Consider the following 21,447-nt stretch of genomic DNA (forward strand, 5'->3'; position numbering starts at 1 on the left):
TCACCCAAAAACAAACAGCTCTGTGTCTCTTCAAATCACTGCTCTGTCTCCTTGTACTAAGGGACTGTCTGCTAATATTCAACTACAGACATATAAAGCTCTATGTACAGATGGGAAATATTGGGGGTCATTTACTAAGGGCCCGATTCGCGTTTTTCCGACAGGTTATACGAATATTTCCGATATGCAGCGATTTTCCCTGAATTGCCCACGTGATCGGATTGTGGCGCATCGGCGCCGGCATGCACGCGACGGAAATTGGGGGGCGTGGCCGTAAGAAAACCCGACGGATATGGAAAAACCGCCGCATTTAAAAAAAAAGTGTCGCTTGACACGCGCTTACCTGCACCCAGCGTAGGGCGGTGAACTTCAGCGCACTCCGAGGGAATTCAGCGCAGCAGCAACACCTGGTGGACATCGGGCGCACTACCTTTGTGAATCGCCGGAAGACCCGAATCCTCGGCAGAGAATGCGCTGCTGGATTGCGAATGGACCGGGTAAGTAAATCTGCCCCATCGTGTCAATTATTTTACATGGTGCCTTTTGTTACATTCATGACATGTGACCAGTGACATCATTGCAGGTCCTTTAGCTTTCTAAGAATAGCAAACTGTACACCATGTATGTGATTACATGAAATCACAGCAGCCTCCATGGAAGATGGAAAGGAGTAGAAGTTCATGGAGGCTGCTGTGACTTCATGTGGTCAGATAGATGCATGGGGCACAGTTTGCTATTGTTAAGAGGCTAAAGAACTCTTTGATGCCAGGTAATATAAGATAAAAGGTGATTTATGTGTATGAAAGTGAAACAATTTTTAGTTAAAAGAATGTGGTGGTGCAAATTTGCTGACAGGTTCCCCTTTAAATATGCACCCCCTATTATCTGAAGTTGCCCGCTGACCCAAAAACAGACAAGGCTCAACTTCAAAGAATGGGGGCATGTATATGGACCCATGCAACTCTACACAACCCAACTTTGTGAAATGGCCATAATAAAAGAAACAAACAAACTTTCCAGGATAAAAATAAATTATATTTTATTACATATTAAACATTTAATAGTTGAATGAATAGATAAATATCCACTACATCTACGATAAATAGAATCCTAAAAGCAGATACAGGATCAAATACTTCTTTTTGTTTCTCTTGTGAGTTCAGCTTCTAGAATCTCTCCCCAGGACTCTGCACTCAGTTGGCACATGGAATTTGGAGGCAGTTTTTCATAGGAATCAATGTCACTGAATTCACCGCCGATCCACTTCTGTTTGATGATACATTTTCTGTAGTTCATTTTCATGATTTTCTATAAGAAAGAACAACATACTTCAATGTTTTCACTCTGAGACATCACACATTACAAGTTTCTTTAGCTTTATGGGTTATTGGTATCAGATCAGTGACAGTTTGCATCTGCCTCCTCTACTAGAACTAGCACTGAAAGTCTATTTGTGGTACCTGATCCAGTTTACTGTGTTGTTTAAAGGGGTGTTCTCATCTGGACATTCACAATCAGTATGTATATGTATATATCTGTATATACATTTCTTCAGTTAGATGTTATTAAAAAAAATTTCCTGTGTGAAGCTAATTTCTCATAAATGTAGTGATATGGTCCCTTAGAAACAAGACTGTGTCCTTGGATACGGCCACCTCTGCTGGAGCGATTGCACAAAGAAAAAAAGGTTTTTCATATATGAAATGTCTGGGAGTCACTTCAAGTCCCACAGCCGTCCTGTGGTAATGAACGCTGAAGCCAGATAGTCAGGCAAGGACTCCATAGCGCATGTGTGGCCACCACTGCCAAAATGTGAGGTGGTCGTATCTGAGGAAGCTATCTCATTTCTTAGGGACAACATTTATGAGAAATTATCTCCACACAGGAAAATTTTTTTAATAACATCCAATTGAAAAAATGTTTACATATGGTGAATGACTTTAATTAAATGGGAATGCCCAGATAAGAATACCTCTTTAATAATTTAGTGTCGGTGCATGATACTAATATGAGCAATGATTATGTAGGAATAAGTAGTACAGCCTGCGTATGTAAGGAAAGGCACTTCTTGTCAGTAGATGACTTGTAATCTTCATTTTCTAACTGTTCCCTTCTAGGCGGTATAGTTTGAACCCAGGAAGAGGTTAGATGTATACAAGCACCTCACCCTCCAAGAGTATAAAGATAGAAAAAAACAGTGAGAGCGCTCTCCTCATGCATTAAATGATAACCAGGATGTTCCTCTTACGATCATAAAAAAGACTCTCATCAGATATTAGTACATGTAGTATAAAGCCTGGCACCTGTTCATGTATTATATCGTCCTTCGCGTTCCAGGGTGACCGGTGGACGATTCCAACATAAACTACAACTGATACTGTATACATGTATAGTTATAAGAAAAAATCCAGCACTTGATTCATATTCATCCGGAGAAAAATTATTTTCTTATACATTTAAAACATTAAATTTATTGTCTTCTAGTTAAAAACATAGCTTAGATGAGTCATGACACACATAGAATAAACTGACGCGTTTCAAATATTACGATTCTTACTCAAGCCAATGTAAGTGGAAAAAAAGGGTTAAAACCTGTAGTGGGGACACAGAGAAATACTATCACAATAATCAGTCCATATAAGGTGGCTTTTGTGGTGGGCCACATTAGACATCCCACAGCAAAAACCTGAGTATACCAAGCCTAAAACTGGTTTTCCCAGAAACAGTTTGTATCATATCTCTTACTGGGATTCTGACCCCTTAACGTCATGGTATGCAAATATATATCATGAAATCCAGCTACCTCACCAGAGTGCCCACAAAGTATTATGGCCCTTTTAGAAGCCCCAGCATAGAATAATGCGCCCCTTTTGCTTTGGCCACTAATTCTAATGTCCCCCATTCATTACCACCACACACGACCCCCTCCACTAAAAATGCCCCCCTTTTTGTAACCCTTACCATCATATATGCCTTTCTTCCTGTAGCCTCTCTTTTCTGTCCTTTAATGTGCCGGACCTTATGATTATTTTCTGTAGACCCCCCCCTCCTCTTGCCTCTTTTCTGTACCACTACTACCTTATGCCTCATTTTTGTAGCACACCCCCATCTTATTCCCCATCTATGTGCCTTCATTTCTACATCTGCCTATTCAAACCATTTGCCGTCAAATTGGGAAACAAATTAAGATACTCACCTTTCCAGTTCCCCCTGCAGCAGAGATTGTCTTCTCTGCCCCTGTGCTGCTCTAAAGCCGCCAAGTCCAGTGACATCATCACATTGCGCCCGCATACAGCTGCAAAGGCTGAATGACGTCTCCATGATTGATGGTTCCTTTCTCCACCTTTGCAGTCAACTCTACCTGTGTCATGAAGACTCAGATAGAGTCGGAAGCTACTGAGTGGACCTGTAGGAGCCGTAGCTGTACTTCTGCCAATGGAGACAAGAACCTCAAGGGATGAGGCACATTTTTCAGAGAATGTTGTAGAGAAAATCTGTTATAGTTATTCAACTAAACAGGTAAACTAACAACATGGTTACATTAGTATGGTAAAGTGACACCTCCAGGAGCTGCAATGGCTGCCATGCAGTATTGACCTCAGAATGAAACCAATAGATTTATTCCTACTATGGGTTTTTATATAAAATATTAAACGTCTTTAAGATATTACTGACCTGCCATTTGTGTCCTTTTTTGCGATCTTCATCAATCTCTGCTGGACACACGGCTCTCATTTTCAGACAATGTCTTCTGCATATCCAATCATTGTCCTTTAATAGTTGACAGAAGCATTTGCAGGTTCCTTTTATGGCTAATAAGCTTTCTAAGTTCAAATAACTCAATATGTTCAGAATCACTTCTGGAGGTAAAGAGTCAATGCTGTTTTGACAATCATTTATTATAAAGTCCTCCATTCCAGCCAATTGATGTTGGTAGCCAATTACCTGTGTATAAAAAAGGACTTTTGTTACATGTATTTTAGTTATAGGGTGGTTGAATAACTTTCCTTATTTTCAAAAATAAAAGTGGTGGATACATACCCGCTTGTGGCCTTCAGTGATCAGTATTTATAGCTATCCGGCTATCACCTACAACTAGGGAGCAAATGAGATTGGATTGTGACCCTAAGAACAGGATCTTGGTCTCAGATATAATTACTGGTCAAACTGGAAAGGAAAAACAAATGTGAAAGCAAAAACATTAAGATTCTTTTTGCAAGGGATTTGACCAGTTGTCTGTGGGTGTAAAATTGGGACTAGACAGAGAGACAGGTCGAATAGAAGCAACCACCTTGGGGGAGGTGGCTGGGGAGAGAGACTGCTCCAAGTTACTTTATTTATAGTGAAATCTTGGGTCTGCCCCTTACAGGCTAAAGATAACCATTCACAGAACACTATACATGTTACTATATTAGTGTATTTTGTAAAACTGTGGATGAAGCTTAAGCTACTAAAGGGGAAAGGTCTTGCTGAGAGTCCAAGCTGAAGATAGTATTTTTACTGTTATACAATTTCTATTCTTAGGAAAGGTCAAGGGCCTACTACTGCAGAAGTGTGGCAATAACCGTGTTATATATATTTAACAATTATAAATCCATTGCTTTCACTAGAGAAAATTAAAAAAACTGAAAGTAAAATTTAAAAAAACTTGGATTTCTTGAAGTTCTTGGGCTCAGACCAAAATGTTCCATGTATAAAGTAACATTTATGACACTGGTGTCTTTTAATAATCTATCCAAATGGTAGGTCATAACTAGGTAATCACTGGTGTTGTAGAACCTGGCACCAATGTCGATCAGCTAGGTGCAAAAGATGCAGATGTAGAAAACGTAATAATCTGTAATGTAGTGGTCACCCCAAACCCAGGAACCGGAACATATACCCCTGAAAAGGAGCTGAATGTGTAAAGTTCAAAACGCGTAGCTCTGTAGGGGAGATATGCACTTTTATGTGATTTTAAAGACGATGGAATAAACAGAACTTTTATTTTTGCTTCAGGATTAAAAAACTACTACGAGCATCTTGTTAAGCATACAGTACACATATCAGATCATGATCGCTTCACGCTGAAAGCGATCCGGTGTATTCATGAGGGGGCGGCCTGAGGCGCTGCATCTTCCCGGACCGTCCACTCAAATCATACGCCAGCAATGATTGCCGCACATCATGCGGGAGTCACCACCTCATGAATTTTCTAGTGTACATCGCGGCAGTGTCTGCTAGCATTTTCGGAGGCTTCCGATAACGCTAGCAGTGTAACACTGCTGTGTCTGTTCTAGCACTAGGAGCTGCTTACTTTAGTAAGCAGCTCCTAGTGCCGTTTTTATAGGTGACAGTTCCTCTTTAAGGACGCAGGGTTTTTTTTCACTCATTTCTTGCTCTCCACCTTCAAACATTCATAACTTTTTCATTTTTCCTTGTTGTGTGAGGGATTATTTTAAGTGTAACAAATTTTACTTCTCTGTCACGTTATTTATCATTCTATGGCGTGTGCTAGGAAGCTGGAAAAAAAATCCAAATGTGGAAAATTTTTTTAAAAACTTGTTTGTGTCACATTCTTGTGGGGTCAGTTTTTACGACTTTCACTGTGTGCTCCAAATAACACCTCTGCTTTATTCTTTGGTTTGGTACAATCACAGTGATACCAAATTTATATAGGTTTTATTGCTTTTTTACACATTTTTAAGCCACTGGCTCATTGTAAAGAATCTGCAGAAACCATGAAGACCCAAGGCTGTCATGGCAACCAATCGTCGATGTAAATAGGTTGTTTAAAGTCAAGGCAGAGATTTTAACACTGAACTTGAGCTCTCTCTTCCTCAGAAAGCCCTATTCACTGTAATTGAGGTTCCTGCATCGAGAGACATCACTAACAAGATCTCCTGATGACAACTACAATATTCTGGTAGTGGTTTATTAGGTAAATTGCTGATGACAGGTTCCCCTTAAACCATGGGATGTTTGTCAGAAAACTAGCCGACATGCCATAGATAATTGCCCCCATTCTCTCCTATCTTCTTGGAGGATATACGCGAACATCTGCTGATAACGTCCATCTTCCATTTTTAGCAGACTATCAGATGTAGTAGCAGCAAGCTAAAACATTGCACTGCGTGGCTGGTATATGTATGTTCATTGTTCGGCTGGCATTTTTATGATGTGTTCTGTGTCTGGTACTTTCAGGGTTTGTTCACACTGTTCTATTTCTGCCTAAAAACCTTTGTACAAAATTGGGCTTATGGATGCAGATTTTGACAAACTGTTTTATTAATTTTGTGGGTCTAAAATCCTCATGACAGGTTTTCTTTAAAATGATGTGATGTATTTCTTCTTGTCGATGGTACAGACTTACAATTTGGCCCTCAGCCAAAAAACAGTTGTTTCCCATTTAATTAAAAGGGACAATTCTATTATCACTATTTGGCTTTGTAATATTTTACTTCAGTAAGGTGCAGTTGTGTGTGTCTTTTATCACAGTCATCCTGCCACAGAGTAGTATTTCATAATCCTTAGTAATTTATACTTGTATCATGTCCTCCACCTTGGAAGTTGTAGAAATATAGACTAGGCCTCTTTTACAATGATTAGTAACCAAAAGGGAGAGGTGCTGCCATGACAACCAGTCAGATTCCTGCTTGCATTTCAAACCCAGGCTACAAAATGATAGCAAGAATCTCATTGGTTGCTAGAATTTACCAATCTTTCTTCATACTGTGTACATTTGTTCACTATACTAAGATTACAAAATTACCCTATATGAATAATACTTTACCTGTGTTCCATTTTTAAATATATAAAGCCTGCCTAACCTGTTCAGCTGCCAAAGTGGGCAGAGGACCCAGTCTACAGGTGGCTCAAAAATATATATATTTTAGTTATGTCATCCTCTTTCACAATCCCCACAGGCCTTGTATAGATCACAATGTATTATTCCAGTCTCACTATATTGTGGGGCTTTTCCCTTCTTCGGCATTTGACATATCCACAGGACAGGAATCAGCTGACCCCTCTTTCTGGCTGAATTAAAAGGTTGGAACCCAGTCTATATGTTTGGCTTTTTACAGAGGCCACATAAACTCTCCATTTAACCCACTTGAGGAAGGGGGTCTGCGGAAACTCATTCAGGAGATATCCTGTGGATATGTCATAAATACATAAGATGGGAGACCCCCTTTATTGTAGATCCCATGTTGCCTAGATATCAGGGATGTTATTATGAGACCCTTCACTGCCCTAAACCATATGATGTGTAACTATAAACCCCATCATTAGCCTACATCAATAACTATGGTACCGTTAACCCCTTTCACTGTGCTTACCTACCAGAAATTATACAATTGGTGAAAAAAAAAACTCCACCAATGGTTCCTTGAAGATATTTGTTCAAAATACAGGCCACAAGTGGTCATGTACTGTTTTGAAGTGGGAATTACTGTGGTGAGATTTATCTAAACAACAGGTACATAAAGGGTCTCATTCACAAAGGGTCGCGCAGCGCACTTTTGTCGGACTGTGCACCTTTCTCGGGGCTAAAACCGCTTGCACAGGTATTTAAGAAGTGTATGCTCTGGGATTGTGGCACACGCGATCCTTTTTGTGGCACAGCTGCGCTGGCTTCCATGCCACACATGTTAGGGGGCATGCCGTGTGAGATTTAACTTTCAAATTGTGTTGCAAGCCCTATGTTTAAAATGCACCACAAAAAAGATGGCGATTTCAGGCACACGATCTTAGTGAATCGCAGCACACAGCATTATAGACGGACAATGCACTTTCAGTGAACTCTGGTGACCCTGTAAGTAAATGTGCCTCAATATCTCTTTTGCAGTCTGATTAGGTGCCATGGGAAGTCTAGTGCTTCTTCTCCTTCGTTCAGATCTGTCCATAAACTAAATGATCTCAAGATGAACAAAAAAGTGAACAATCTTGAAGTTCATGTCTTGGAATCAGAAAAGACAGGGATTTTACAAACTTAGACAAGAACCGAATTGTAACTAGTCAGTGCCCATTACCCTTTACCATCAATAGCGTCTATAAAGGGAATTGATCATCGGATCTGGACCATGGCACAATGGAAGAAGGTTACCCATTAAATCATGTAGACGGCTGTGTGGGTGTTTGTCATATAGGTCTGGAAAGATGTCATTATATATTATGGGGAGAAGGAATGACAATGGTTCTCTTATGGCAGTGGTTACTTAAAGTAGGATAATTTGCCTTACCACAACGGAGGATCCATCTCGCAAGTTGCAAGATTCTTAGGGCATACTGCTGCAAATGTTTTAGAGCTAGTAACCACAGAATATCTTGAGATAATCTCTCACCTTAACAGGTCACAAAGAAAGAACAACTACATAATAATGGCCAATTACATGGTAATTGGCTGATCATTATATGATTTGGCAAGCTCTGTGCAGCGCTGCGTAATCTGAAGGCGCTATATAAATAAAGAATTATTATAATGTGTGGTCTAATATCATATAATGTATATAGATGAAGTGCAGGAGTTGTAAAACAATGTACATCTTTTTAGTGTTTGTTAAAGGGATCTTCTGGTTTCTTATACTATTATAGCTATTGTTTGGGTCAATAGTAATTTATTGGTGGAAGTGCACATGCAGCACAAAAGCTGTGACTTTTTGGCGCACATGTATCCAACGTTAAAAAAGTGGCTAAAGAAAACAAATGATAAAATAGTTATTTGGGCTTTCGTTTAGGTGTCTGGATGAAAAAGTCTGGTATGCAGCACAAGTGGTGCAACAATGGAGCCGAAAAGACCCAATCAGGGGGCATGTATCTTTATTTTGACTTGTATTTTTTCTTTTCTTTCTGTGTTTTTTTTTAGTTTAGGTTTCGTTTAGGTGTCTGGAAGAAAAAAGTCTGGCATGCAAGACTATTTTGTCCACGCTTTTTACCTGGGCCTCCGAGCTAGATGTGTAAATAGTCTTCCAAGAGAAACATAATCTGGGTCGAGCTTTTTTTTAATAAAAAAAAAAACACAGTAGGAAACGCAAAAATAGTTGATGGTTTAATTGTGCAAAATAAACAAGACAGTGTATGCATAACACATAAATATATGTACAAAACATACATTGAATAGGTTAGGTAATAAAGATACTACTGGTTACATGATATTCAGAGAAAGTAAATATGTAAAAGAGAAAGGTAAAAAAAACACTGTAGATTTTTTTTCATAGAAGAAGAGAGAACACGGAGAAGTAAAAATGTTACACAACAATATAAAACTGAGCAAAGCAATTACATATCTGATATAACAGTACAAGATAACCAAGTCTAAGGTTCCTCTATCACGGACAGCAGAAGGAAATGATATTGTAATTTATCTTTCAGAGTCTTATGAGCCATCTAATGTAATGTTTCATCTGTTTTATTGTAACAATAGTGTAACAATAATATCAAATACATAGCACACAATATTACATAATTACAGATAAACATAACATTAAAGAGAACCCATCAAGTATATTAACACCCCCTAAACTAAATATATTGTCATAAACTGCCATTAGAGAGCATTGCCCCTATCCCTTCATTGTCCCTCTACATGCCTGTAAACCCAAGCAATGAAGTCCTAAAGCTGTATGCAAATGACTTGTGAAATGTTCAATGAGTCATTAGCATATTCAGCTGTCCGGCTTATTCATGAGTGGAAGGCACAGCCACACCCCCAGTGCTTGACTGACAGTCTGTATAATGAGGGAAGGGATAACAGGGGTGGCATCACTGCCTCTGACCATGTGACCATCCTCATTTACATAATAAAGAAAAGATGATTTTATAATGATTAATGTATGAATTGACTAGACAAAGGCTGGGATTGGATCCTTGTGAGCTGCTCCAACAGGTAGTAGTGACAGGACTAGTGACACAGACCTGATGACATGTGTCCTTTAATAGTACATCTTCAGGAATAAATAATACGTCACACAATTAGAGGATAAAATAAAGGCAATAACCCAACAATAACCAGCATAAGAAAATCTGATGTTTTTGGACAGCAGGAATAACACAGACTACAGCACTTATTTCACAATAAAAGTACCAGGACACTGAAGTTACCTTGCCTGAGCCTTATTAAAGGGATTGTCCTGATTTATAATTTTTTTTTACTACATGTCCCAGGCAGTGTAAGAATGAGAAAGAACTTATAGTTACCTCGGTCCTCAACTTTGGTTTAGTTTAGCCCACAGGTAAAGACAGAAGTGAGTACAAGTGATATATTATTTTTACACCATCTGAGGCTAAAAGTGTAAAATGATTATGAACCCAGACAACCCTTTAAGTCAATGTAGTATATGAGTGTCCTTCTGAATGATATAAAAAATTGGACAAACTTTTAACATTGTCTTTTAATGCCTGCTGCCCACAGTATAAAGATGTCCGTGCACAAGGGATGAACAATTGTAATGCAGATGATCTGTGGTAGTCCTGATATATGATTTAGAGGGGGGGGGGGGGGGGTAAAGAAAATAATCTGGAACAATTTTTACAAAATAAAAATGTTGGATATATGTTCTTGCTTTCTTTGCAGCATCATTAATGAATCAATAGGTGTTTGACCTGGTAACCAATCAGAGTCCAGGGTTGACTTGCCTATAGAGGCTTCCAATATAATATGCCCCACCTCCTATCTATTCTTTTTTGCCCTTGCCCTTAAGTGTACTAATGTCATACTGTACCTTACCACAACGATTAGAATCCTTTACCTTCAAATACTAAAGCAACTTGAGAGGTAGATCTTCAGGGTCGGAAGGCAGCAGAAAACTAGGTGTGATGTATTCCGGTCTTATGGTTGACTTCTTTAGGCGTGAAGCTTCTTGTAAATACCGGACTGGATACAGTTGAGGTGCGAGTTCTTCTTCAAAAAGTCACCTGCGGGAAAGTTCTTGGATTTATATCTTACAGAAACCACACCTTCACATACGTGGCAAACGCTGATTGGATATTGTTAAAACTTCTGGAATGATCTGGAAACCTGTCGAGCAATCTCTAACAATGACATCATAGGGTAAAGGTATATATACTGCAATAATCACGCCTACGCCTCCATGTTTATCTAGTGTGTAAAAGTTCACCTATGGGAAACTTTACAATCAAAGTTCTTATTGGACATTTCAGGAAAAGCAAACATTTTATTGTCTGGTTATAGCTATAAGTATGCACATGCTGTTATACTGACAAGAAAATGCAGTTTGTGGCGGTTTTTTATGACCTATGTTTTTTTTAACTTTTTGTGCATAACACCGTTTATACTTTGGGTCAGTATGATCAAAAAGATAAGATACTTATGTCTTTATTAATTATATCTTAAAAAAATTAAAATTAAAATCTATAAATCTTTAGAAAGTATATATTATTTTCCTTTAAGGGGACATGTCAGCAGGATTTCACATATGAGGTTAAAGGAAATCTACAATCAAACTCATGCATGGTAAACCAGGGGCACTTACTGATAGATTCAGGCACCGTGACTGTGGTAATCTTCTTATATTTGTTATCTATGGCCTCCTTCCTACCACAGTGTAGAAGGAAGTGTTCATGCACAGAGTAACAGCCTGTGATTCTACAGCACAGATATTCTTTATAAACCCCAGAGCCCTTGAGAGTCATTAGCATAATTTTAAAAGTTGATTTTAGTAGGAAGGAGGCCAGGAATAACAAATATAAGAAGATTACCACAGTCATGGTGCCTGGATCTGATGTTTATGGTAGATTTGCTTTAACCCCTTAGTGACCAAGTTAATTTGCCCATCCATGACCAAGCCATATTTTTCAAGACTGGCATGTGTCACTTTATCTGTTAATGTTTGGTTAATTTTACCCAGGTGGTTTTGAGATTGTTTTTGGGACATGTTGTACTTTAAGTTATTACGAAAATTTTTTGATATATTTACCATTTATTTATGAAAAAAAAGTTGAATTTGGTAAAAAATTGGAAAAAATAAGCTATTTTTAAAATTCAAAATGTTCTTTTTTTTTTAAAACGGATAGTCTTATTACCCAAATTTGTTACTAACTAACATTTACCATATCTCAGCTTTGTGTTGGTGTCATTTCATAAGTGTCCTTTTGTTTTCTTACGAAGCTAAGAAAGATTACAAATCAAACAGCATTACTTACTAATTTTGTCACTAATACTTTCATTTTGCCATAAAATGCACCCACATAAACTGAAAAAAGTGGAAAATGCATCCAGGAATATATTGTGCAGTTTCTTCCAAGTAAGAGGACACCTCATATGTGGCCGTTTACTGCTGTCTGGGCACATGGCGGTCGCGGAAGGAGCACCATTGAGCTTTTGTAGGGCAGAATAGTTTACAGGTGCCATGATGTCTTTGCAGAGCCCCTGAGGCAACATTCACACGTGGCGTTTTGGTTGCGTTTTGAAACGCAGTCTAAAGGCTCCACCTGCTATGATGAGGTATGGTTGCATTTCCTTTCATTCTAACGCGCTGGAAACACAATGGGGCATAATAACTTACGTGTCCCTGGCGTGATCCCTGATCCGGAATGTCCGACGATAATGCACCCTGGCGTGATTCCCTAAGATCGTGTGCCCCTGTATCCTGCATGTGTCGCTTCCCCGCTCAGGTCTGCCGGAGTTCACCTTCTTCTTCCTGGTGTATGTAGGTGCATTGTCTTGCGACACAATCAAGTTAAATCCCGTGCTCAGTCCGAATCCTTTCGGACCTCCAATTTCTGTCGCATGAAAGCCAGCGCGATTGTGCCAAAATCCGAATGCGTACGACACAATCCCCTTTTAAATACCTGTCCCAGCCGCGCGAAACCCGAAAACTTCAGAACAACCGACGAAAGTGCATCCGCGGACCCTTATTAAATAAGCCCCATTGTTACCTCAACATGTGATCATTGGTGGAACCTTTAGGTTGCGTTTCTAAAAGCAACTAAAACGCCACGTGTGAACACGGACTTAGGTACCACACACCCTTTATCTATCCAGAGAATGATGCGAATCACTTTTTCATACGTACAGAGCTGCGTAAGGAGTCATTTTTACCGAGATGAGATGACATTTTCATTGCTACTGTTTTGGGGACTGTGCGACCTTTCAATCTGAACTGTTAGGCTCCTTTCACAATTGCATTTTTCAGGTGCGTGTCCTGCGCTTGATTTTACAGTAATGTGCAGAACTTGCATTGCACTCTGACCCATTGTAATCAATGGGCTTTTTCGTACTTGAATTATCTTTCACGTACACAAACGCACACATTTTGATCGCGCTTTTAAATCTCAGTATGCTCTACTTTTGCAAGTCACATGCTTGAAAAATGCAGCATACAAGAGTATGGAGAAGCATCAAAAACACATCATTCTGAGACACATGCAAGTCCAATGCGTTTTTCACTGATCCATTGCCATAGAAAAGATAGAACTCAGTCCTGAGACCTTTTTCATGTGCATTATCTGCGCCCCTACCATGAGGAATCTATCATGAGAAGTAAATCTGATTGTAGATTCCTCCTTCCTGCCTCTGCCCTAATCTGTAATTTAATAATCCTGGAACCTAACTTGTTAAAATCTTTATTTTCGTAATATGTAAAGTAACTGCAGAGGCTACTGGGGTGTAGAGTATCCTTAGCTCCCAGTGCCCGCCCAGGCTAGTACACGCCCCAGTAGCCTTGCAGTTAATTTACATATTACTAAAAGTTATTGGCCTCAGAATAGGGCGAAGGAATATTTTTTTTTTAACAAAAAATTTGAATTGAACTAAAACCTATATAAATGTGTTTTCCCTGTGATAGTACTGACCCACAGAAGGAAGTGTGTGTGGTACACTGAGCACACAGTGAAAGTCCTATAAACAAGGCTAAAAAAAGAAAATGGCGCAAAAGGTTTCTTTTTCTCTCAATTTCAGCACGTTTGGAGTTTTTTTTCCAGATTCATATGAAATATTTAACACCATTGGAAGTTCAATTTGTAATCCAGAAAAAAAACCCTTAAACAGCTTTGGGCGTAGAAGAATAAAAAAAAAATAATAGATTTACGAGTGGAAAATGGAAATGCCGGAAAAGGAAAATGGGCTGTGTCTTTAAGAGGTTAATCACAGATTTCTCTTCCATGGCCCTGCCCATTATTATTACACCTGGCCTACAGGTTGCGCCCACTAATGACAGATTCCCTCCCATGACTTCACCCATTATTAACTGAGCCCGCCCCCTCCATGACTCTATCCAGACTCCGCCAATATTTATTACACAGCACAGTCCCCACCCCCTCTAGCGTATTATCACCAGAGAGCACAAGTTTGGTCTTAGCCCCACCCCTCATAGCCCCGCCCATTGATGTGATAAGTGACGGACATTTACTCCGCCCATGATCGCCATTCATAACCGATTCCCCTTCTATGACCCCGCCCATCATTACCTGAGACCGCCTCCCCGGCTTCTGCACTGATGATGGGCCCCGCCCATCATCACGGCACGCGCTCTCCTGCATTGACAGGAATAGAACTTCTCCACGTCACGTGACTAGTGTTTACTTCGCGCGCCCCGCCTATCATTGGCTGGCTCCGCACCACGTGACGCACCAGGAAGTATTGTGGACTGTGGAGGGAGTTTTCAGAGTATCCTGAGCGGCTGTCATAGTAACTGGCGGGCAGGCCCCGGTGACATGTCCCGTTATGAGCTGGAAGCCGCGGACGGAGGCGGAAGATTTCCTATACCTGAGGGGGAGACGGTCATAGGAAGAGGACCCGTGCTGGGGGTAAGTGCTGAGCCCTGTGTGCGGCCTCTGTGTAGTGAGATGTGTATGGCAGCACTACAACTATCAGCATGGCCTCCTGAGCATGACTGGAGTAGTAGTTGTGTAAGACACTGACCCGCCCCTTGCTGCAGGATGAGTGGTGAGTGGAGTACAGACAAGTGCAGGCATGTCCTGTCACATTCATAAACCAATACTGCATTCAGAGCAGATACTAATAATACTGGACACCCCCAGAGCAGATACTAATAATACTGGAGACCCCCAGAGCGGATACTAATAATACTGGAGACCCCCAGAGCGGATACTAATAATACTGGAGACCCCCAGAGCGGATACTAACAATACTGGAGACCCCCAGAGCAGATACTAATAATACTGGAGACCCCCAGAGCAGATACTAATAATACTGGAGACCCCCAGAGCAGATACTAATAATACTGGAGACCCCCCAGAGCAGATACTAATAATACTGGAGACCCCCCAGAGCAGATACTAATAATACTGGAGACCCCCCAGAGCAGATACTAATAATACTGGAGACCCCCCAGAGCAGATACTAATAATACTGGAGACCCCCCAGAGCATATACTAATAATACTGGAGACCCCCCAGAGCAGATACTAATAATACTGGAGACCCCCCAGAGCAGATACTAATAATACTGGAGACCCCCCAGAGCAGATACTAATAATACTGGAGACCCCCCAGAGCAGATACTAATAATACTGGAGACCCCCCAGAGCAGATACTAATAATACTGGAGACCCCCCAGAGCAGATACTAATAATACTGGAGACCCCCCAGAGCAGATACTAATAATACTGGAGACCCCCCCAGAGCAGATACTAATAATACTGGAGACCCCCCCAGAGCAGATACTAATAATACTGGAGACCCCCCAGAGCAGATACTAATAATACTGGAGACCCCCCAGAGCAGATACTAATAATACTGGAGACCCCCCAGAGCAGATACTAATAATACTGGAGACCCCCCAGAGCAGATACTAATAATACTGGAGACCCCCCAGAGCAGATAATAATAATACTGGAGACCCCCAGAGCAGATAATAATAATACTGGAGACCCCCAGAGCAGATAATAATAATAATAATAATAATACTGGAGACCCCCCAGAGCAGATTGTGATAATGCCGGAGACCCCCCAGAGCAGATAATAATAATAATACTGGAGACCCCCCCAGAGCAAATAATAATAATAATAATACTGGAGACCCCCCCAGAGCAGATTGATAATGCCGGAGACCCCCAGAGCAGATAATAATAATACTGGAGACCCCCAGAGCAGATAATAATAATACTGGAGACCTCCCAGAGCAGATACTAATAATACTGGAGACCTCCCAGAGCAGATACTAATAATACTGGAGACCCCCCAGAGCAGATAATAATAATACTGGAGACCTCCCAGAGCAGATACTAATAATACTGGAGACCCCCAGAGCAGATTATAATAATACTGGAGACCCCCCAGAGCAGATAATAATAATACTGGAGACCCCCAGAGCAGATAATAATAATACTGGAGACCCCCAGAGCAGATAATAATAATAATAATACTGGAGACCCCCCAGAGCAGATTGTGATAATGCCGGAGACCCCCCAGAGCAGATAATAATAATAATACTGGAGACCCCCCCAGAGCAAATAATAATAATAATAATACTGGAGACCCCCCCAGAGCAGATTGTGATAATGCCGGAGACCCCCAGAGCAGATAATAATAATACTGGAGACCCCCAGAGCAGATAATAATAATACTGGAGACCTCCCAGAGCAGATACTAATAATACTGGAGACCCCCCAGAGCAGATAATAATAATACTGGAGACCTCCCAGAGCAGATACTAATAATACTGGAGACCCCCAGAGCAGATTATAATAATACTGGAGACCCCCCAGAGCAGATACTAATAATACTGGAGACCCCCAGAGCAGATAATAATAATACTGGAGACCTCCCAGAGCAGATACTAATAATACTGGAGACCCCCCAGAGCAGATACTAATAATACTGGAGACCCCCAGAGCAGATACTAATAATACTGGAGACCCCCAGAGCAGATACTAATAATACTGGAGACCCCCCAGAGCAGATACTAATAATACTGGAGACCCCCCAGAGCAGATACTAATAATACTGGAGACCCCCCAGAGCAGAGTATAATAATAATAATACTGGAGACCCCCCAGAGCAGATTGTGATAATGCCGGAGACCCCCCAGAGCAGATAATAATAATAATACTGGAGACCCCCCAGAGCAGATAATAATAATAATAATAATACTGGAGACCCCCCCCCAGAGCAGATTGTGATAATGCCGGAGACCCCCAGAGCAGATAATAATAATACTGGAGACCTCCCAGAGCAGATACTAATAATACTGGAGACCCCCCAGAGCAGATTATAATAATACTGGAGACCCCCAGAGCAGATTATAATAATACTGGAGACCCCCAGAGCAGATTATAATAATACTGGAGACCCCCAGAGCAGATACTTATAATACTGGAGACCTCCCAGAGCAGATACTAATAATACTGGAGACCCCCCAGAGCAGATACTAATAATACTGGAGACCTCCCAGAGCAGATACTAATAATAATACTGGAGACCCCCCAGAGCAGGTTGTGATAATGCCGGAGACCCCAGAGCAGATAATAATAATACTGGAGACCCCCCAGAGCAGATAATAATAATAATACTGGAGACCCCCCAGAGCAGGTTGTGATAATGCCGGAGACCCCCCAGAGCAGGTTGTGATAATGCCAGAGACCCCCCAGAGCAGATAATAATAATACTGGAGACCCCCCAGAGCAGATAATAATAATACTGGAGACCCCCAGAGCAGATAATAATAATACTGGAGACCCCCAGAGCAGATAATAATAATACTGGAGACCCCTAGAGCAGAGTATAATAATACTGGAGACCCCCCAGAGCAGATAATAATAATACTGGAGACCCCCCAGAGCAGATACTAGTAATACTGGAGACCCCCCAGAGCAGATAATAATAATACTGGAGACCCCCAGAGCAGATAATAATAATACTGGAGACCCCCAGAGCAGATAATAATAATACTGGAGACCCCCAGAGCAGATAATAATAATACTGGAGACCCCCCAGAGCAGAGTATAATAATACTGGAGACCCCCCAGAGCAGAGTATAATAATACTGGAGACCCCCCAGAGCAGAGTATAATAATACTGGAGAGCCCCCAGAGCAGATTGTAATAATACTGGAGACCCCCCAGAGCAGATACTAATAATACTGGAGACCCCCCAGAGCAGAGTATAATAATACTGGAGACCCCCCCAGAGCAGAGTATAATAATACTGGAGACCCCCCCAGAGCAGAGTATAATAATACTGGAGACTCCCAGAGCAGATAATAATAATACTGGAGACCCCCCAGAGCAGATACTAATAATACTGGAGACCCCCCAGAGCAGATACTAATAATACTGGAGACCCCCCAGAGCAGAGTATAATAATACTGGAGACCCCCCAGAGCAGAGTATAATAATACTGGAGACCCCCCAGAGCAGAGTATAATAATACTGGAGACTCCCAGAGCAGATAATAATAATACTGGAGACCCCCCAGAGCAGATACTAATAATACTGGAGACCCCCAAGAGCAGATACTAATAATACTGGAGACCCCCCAGAGCAGATACTAATAATACTGGAGACCCCCAGAGCAGATATTAATAATACTGGAGACCCCCCAGAGCAGATTGTGATAATGCCGGAGACCCCCCAGAGCAGAGTATAATAATACTGGAGACCCCCAGAGCAGATACTAATAATACTGGAGACCCCCCAGAGCAGATACTAATAATACTGGAGACCCCCCAGAGCAGAGTATAACAATACTGGAGACCCCCCAGAGCAGAGTATAATAATACTGGAGACCCCCCAGAGCAGAGTATAATAATACTGGAGACCCCCCAGAGCAGATACTAATAATAATACTGGAGACCCCCCCCCCCAGAGCAGATAATAATAATACTGGAGACCCCCAGAGCAGATAATAATAATACTGGAGACCCCCAGAGCAGATAATAATAATAATAATACTGGAGCCCCCCCCCCCCCCCAGAGCAGATAATAATAATACTGGAGACCCCCAGAGCAGATCATAATAATATTGGAGACCCCCAGAGCAGATACTAATAATACTGGAGACCCCCCAGAGCAGATACTAATAATACTGGAGACCCCCAGAGCAGATACTAATAATACTGGAGACCCCCAGAGCAGATACTAATAATACTGGAGACCCCCCAGAGCAGATAATAATAATAATACTGGAGACCACCAGAGCAGATAATAATAATACTGGAGACCCCTCAGAGCAGATAATAATAATAATACTGGAGACCCCCAGAGCAGATAATAATAATACTGGAGCCCCCCCCCCCAGAGCAGATAATAATAATACTGGAGACCCCCAGAGCAGATCATAATAATATTGGAGACCCCCAGAGCAGATACTAATAATACTGGAGACCCCCCAGAGCAGATACTAATAATACTGGAGACCCCCAGAGCAGATACTAATAATACTGGAGACCCCCCAGAGCAGATAATAATAATAATACTGGAGACCCCCAGAGCAGATAATAATAATACTGGAGACCCCTCAGAGCAGATAATAATAATACTGGAGACCCCCAGAGCAGATAATAATAATACTGGAGACCCCCCAGAGCAGATAATAATAATAATACTGGAGACCCCCCAGAGCAGATAATAATAATACTGGAGACCCCCAGAGCAGATAATAATAATACTGGAGACCCCCCAGAGCAGAGTATAATAATACTGGAGACCCCCAGAGCAGATACTAATAATACTGGAGACCCCCCAGAGCAGATACTAATAATACTGGAGACCCCCCAGAGCAGAGTATAACAATACTGGAGACCCCCCAGAGCAGAGTATAATAATACTGGAGACCCCCCAGAGCAGAGTATAATAATACTGGAGACCCCCCAGAGCAGATACTAATAATAATACTGGAGACCCCCCCCCAGAGCAGATAATAATAATACTGGAGACCCCCAGAGCAGATAATAATAATACTGGAGACCCCCAGAGCAGATAATAATAATACTGGAGCCCCCCCCCCCAGAGCAGATAATAATAATACTGGAGACCCCCAGAGCAGATCATAATAATATTGGAGATCCCCAGAGCAGATACTAATAATACTGGAGACCCCCCAGAGCAGATACTAATAATACTGGAGACCCCCAGAGCAGATACTAATAATACTGGAGACCCCCAGAGCAGATACTAATAATACTGGAGACCCCCCAGAGCAGATACTAATAATACTGGAGACCCCCAGAGCAGATACTAATAATACTGGAGACCCCCCAGAGCAGATACTAATAATAATACTGGAGACCCCCCAGAGCAGATAATAATAATAATACTGGAGACCCCCAGAGCAGATAATAATAATACTGGAGACCCCCAGAGCAGATACTAATAATACTGGAGCCCCCCCCCCCCCCAGAGCAGATAATAATAATACTGGAGACCCCCAGAGCAGATCATAATAATATTGGAGACCCCCAGAGCAGATACTAATAATACTGGAGACCACCAGAGCAGATACTAATAATACTGGAGACCCCCAGAGCAGATAATAATAATACTGGAGACCCCTCAGAGCAGATAATAATAATACTGGAGACCCCCAGAGCAGATAATAATAATAATACTGGAGACCCCCCAGAGCAGATAATAATAATAATACTGGAGACCCCCCAGAGCAGATAATAATAATACTGGAGACCCCCAGAGCAGATACTAATAATACTGGAGACCCCCCAGAGCAGAGTATAATAATACTGGAGACCCCCCAGAGCAGAGTATAATAATAATACTGGAGACCCCCCCCCAGAGCAGATAATAATAATACTGGAGACCCCCAGAGCAGATAATAATAATACTGGAGACCCCCAGAGCAGATAATAATAATACTGGAGCCCCCCCCCCCCCAGAGCAGATAATAATAATACTGGAGACCCCCAGAGCAGATCATAATAATATTGGAGACCCCCAGAGCAGATACTAATAATACTGGAGACCCCCCAGAGCAGATACTAATAATACTGGAGACCCCCAGAGCAGATACTAATAATACTGGAGACCCCCCAGAGCAGATAGTAATAATAATACTGGAGACCCCCAGAGCAGATAATAATAATACTGGAGACCCCTCAGAGCAGATAATAATAATACTGGAGACCCCCAGAGCAGATAATAATAATATTGGAGACCCCCAGAGCAGATACTAATAATACTGGAGCCCCCCCCCCCCCCAGAGCAGATAATAATAATACTGGAGACCCCCAGAGCAGATCATAATAATATTGGAGACCCCCAGAGCAGATACTAATAATACTGGAGACCCCCCAGAGCAGATACTAATAATACTGGAGACCCCCAGAGCAGATACTAATAATACTGGAGACCCCCCAGAGCAGATAATAATACTGGAGACCCCCAGAGCAGATAATAATAATACTGGAGACCCCTCAGAGCAGATAATAATAATAATACTGGAGACCCCCCAGAGCAGATACTAATAATACTGGAGACCCCCAGAGCAGATACTAATAATACTGGAGACCCCCAGAGCAGATACTAATAATAATAC

At 41.4% G+C, this 21,447-nt stretch overlaps 2 protein-coding genes across 2 annotated transcripts in view; one reads left to right on the plus strand and one right to left on the minus strand.

Annotated features, from left to right (window-relative positions):
* Positions 1-1,022: 1,022 nt before the first annotated feature.
* FBXO48 (F-box protein 48) lies at positions 1,023-4,445 on the minus strand. Its single transcript, XM_072139484.1, has 3 exons — positions 4,042-4,445; positions 3,676-3,945; positions 1,023-1,308 (listed from the first exon to the last, which is right to left on the minus strand). Exons 2-3 carry the CDS (start codon positions 3,913-3,915, stop codon positions 1,129-1,131), a joined length of 420 nt encoding a protein of 139 aa, XP_071995585.1. The 5' UTR covers positions 3,916-3,945; positions 4,042-4,445; the 3' UTR covers positions 1,023-1,128.
* A 10,030-nt stretch (positions 4,446-14,475) lies between these two features.
* The window catches only part of APLF (aprataxin and PNKP like factor), a 137,128-nt gene continuing 130,156 nt past the window's right edge, over positions 14,476-21,447 (plus strand). Inside the window, exon 1 of the mRNA XM_072140424.1 lies at positions 14,476-14,745. Coding sequence (XP_071996525.1) covers positions 14,653-14,745 — 93 coding nt within the window. The 5' untranslated portion in view covers positions 14,476-14,652. The remainder of the gene's footprint in view (positions 14,746-21,447) is intronic.

This window comes from Engystomops pustulosus, chromosome 3 (assembly GCF_040894005.1).
Source record: "Engystomops pustulosus chromosome 3, aEngPut4.maternal, whole genome shotgun sequence".
NCBI lineage: Eukaryota > Metazoa > Chordata > Amphibia > Anura > Leptodactylidae > Engystomops > Engystomops pustulosus.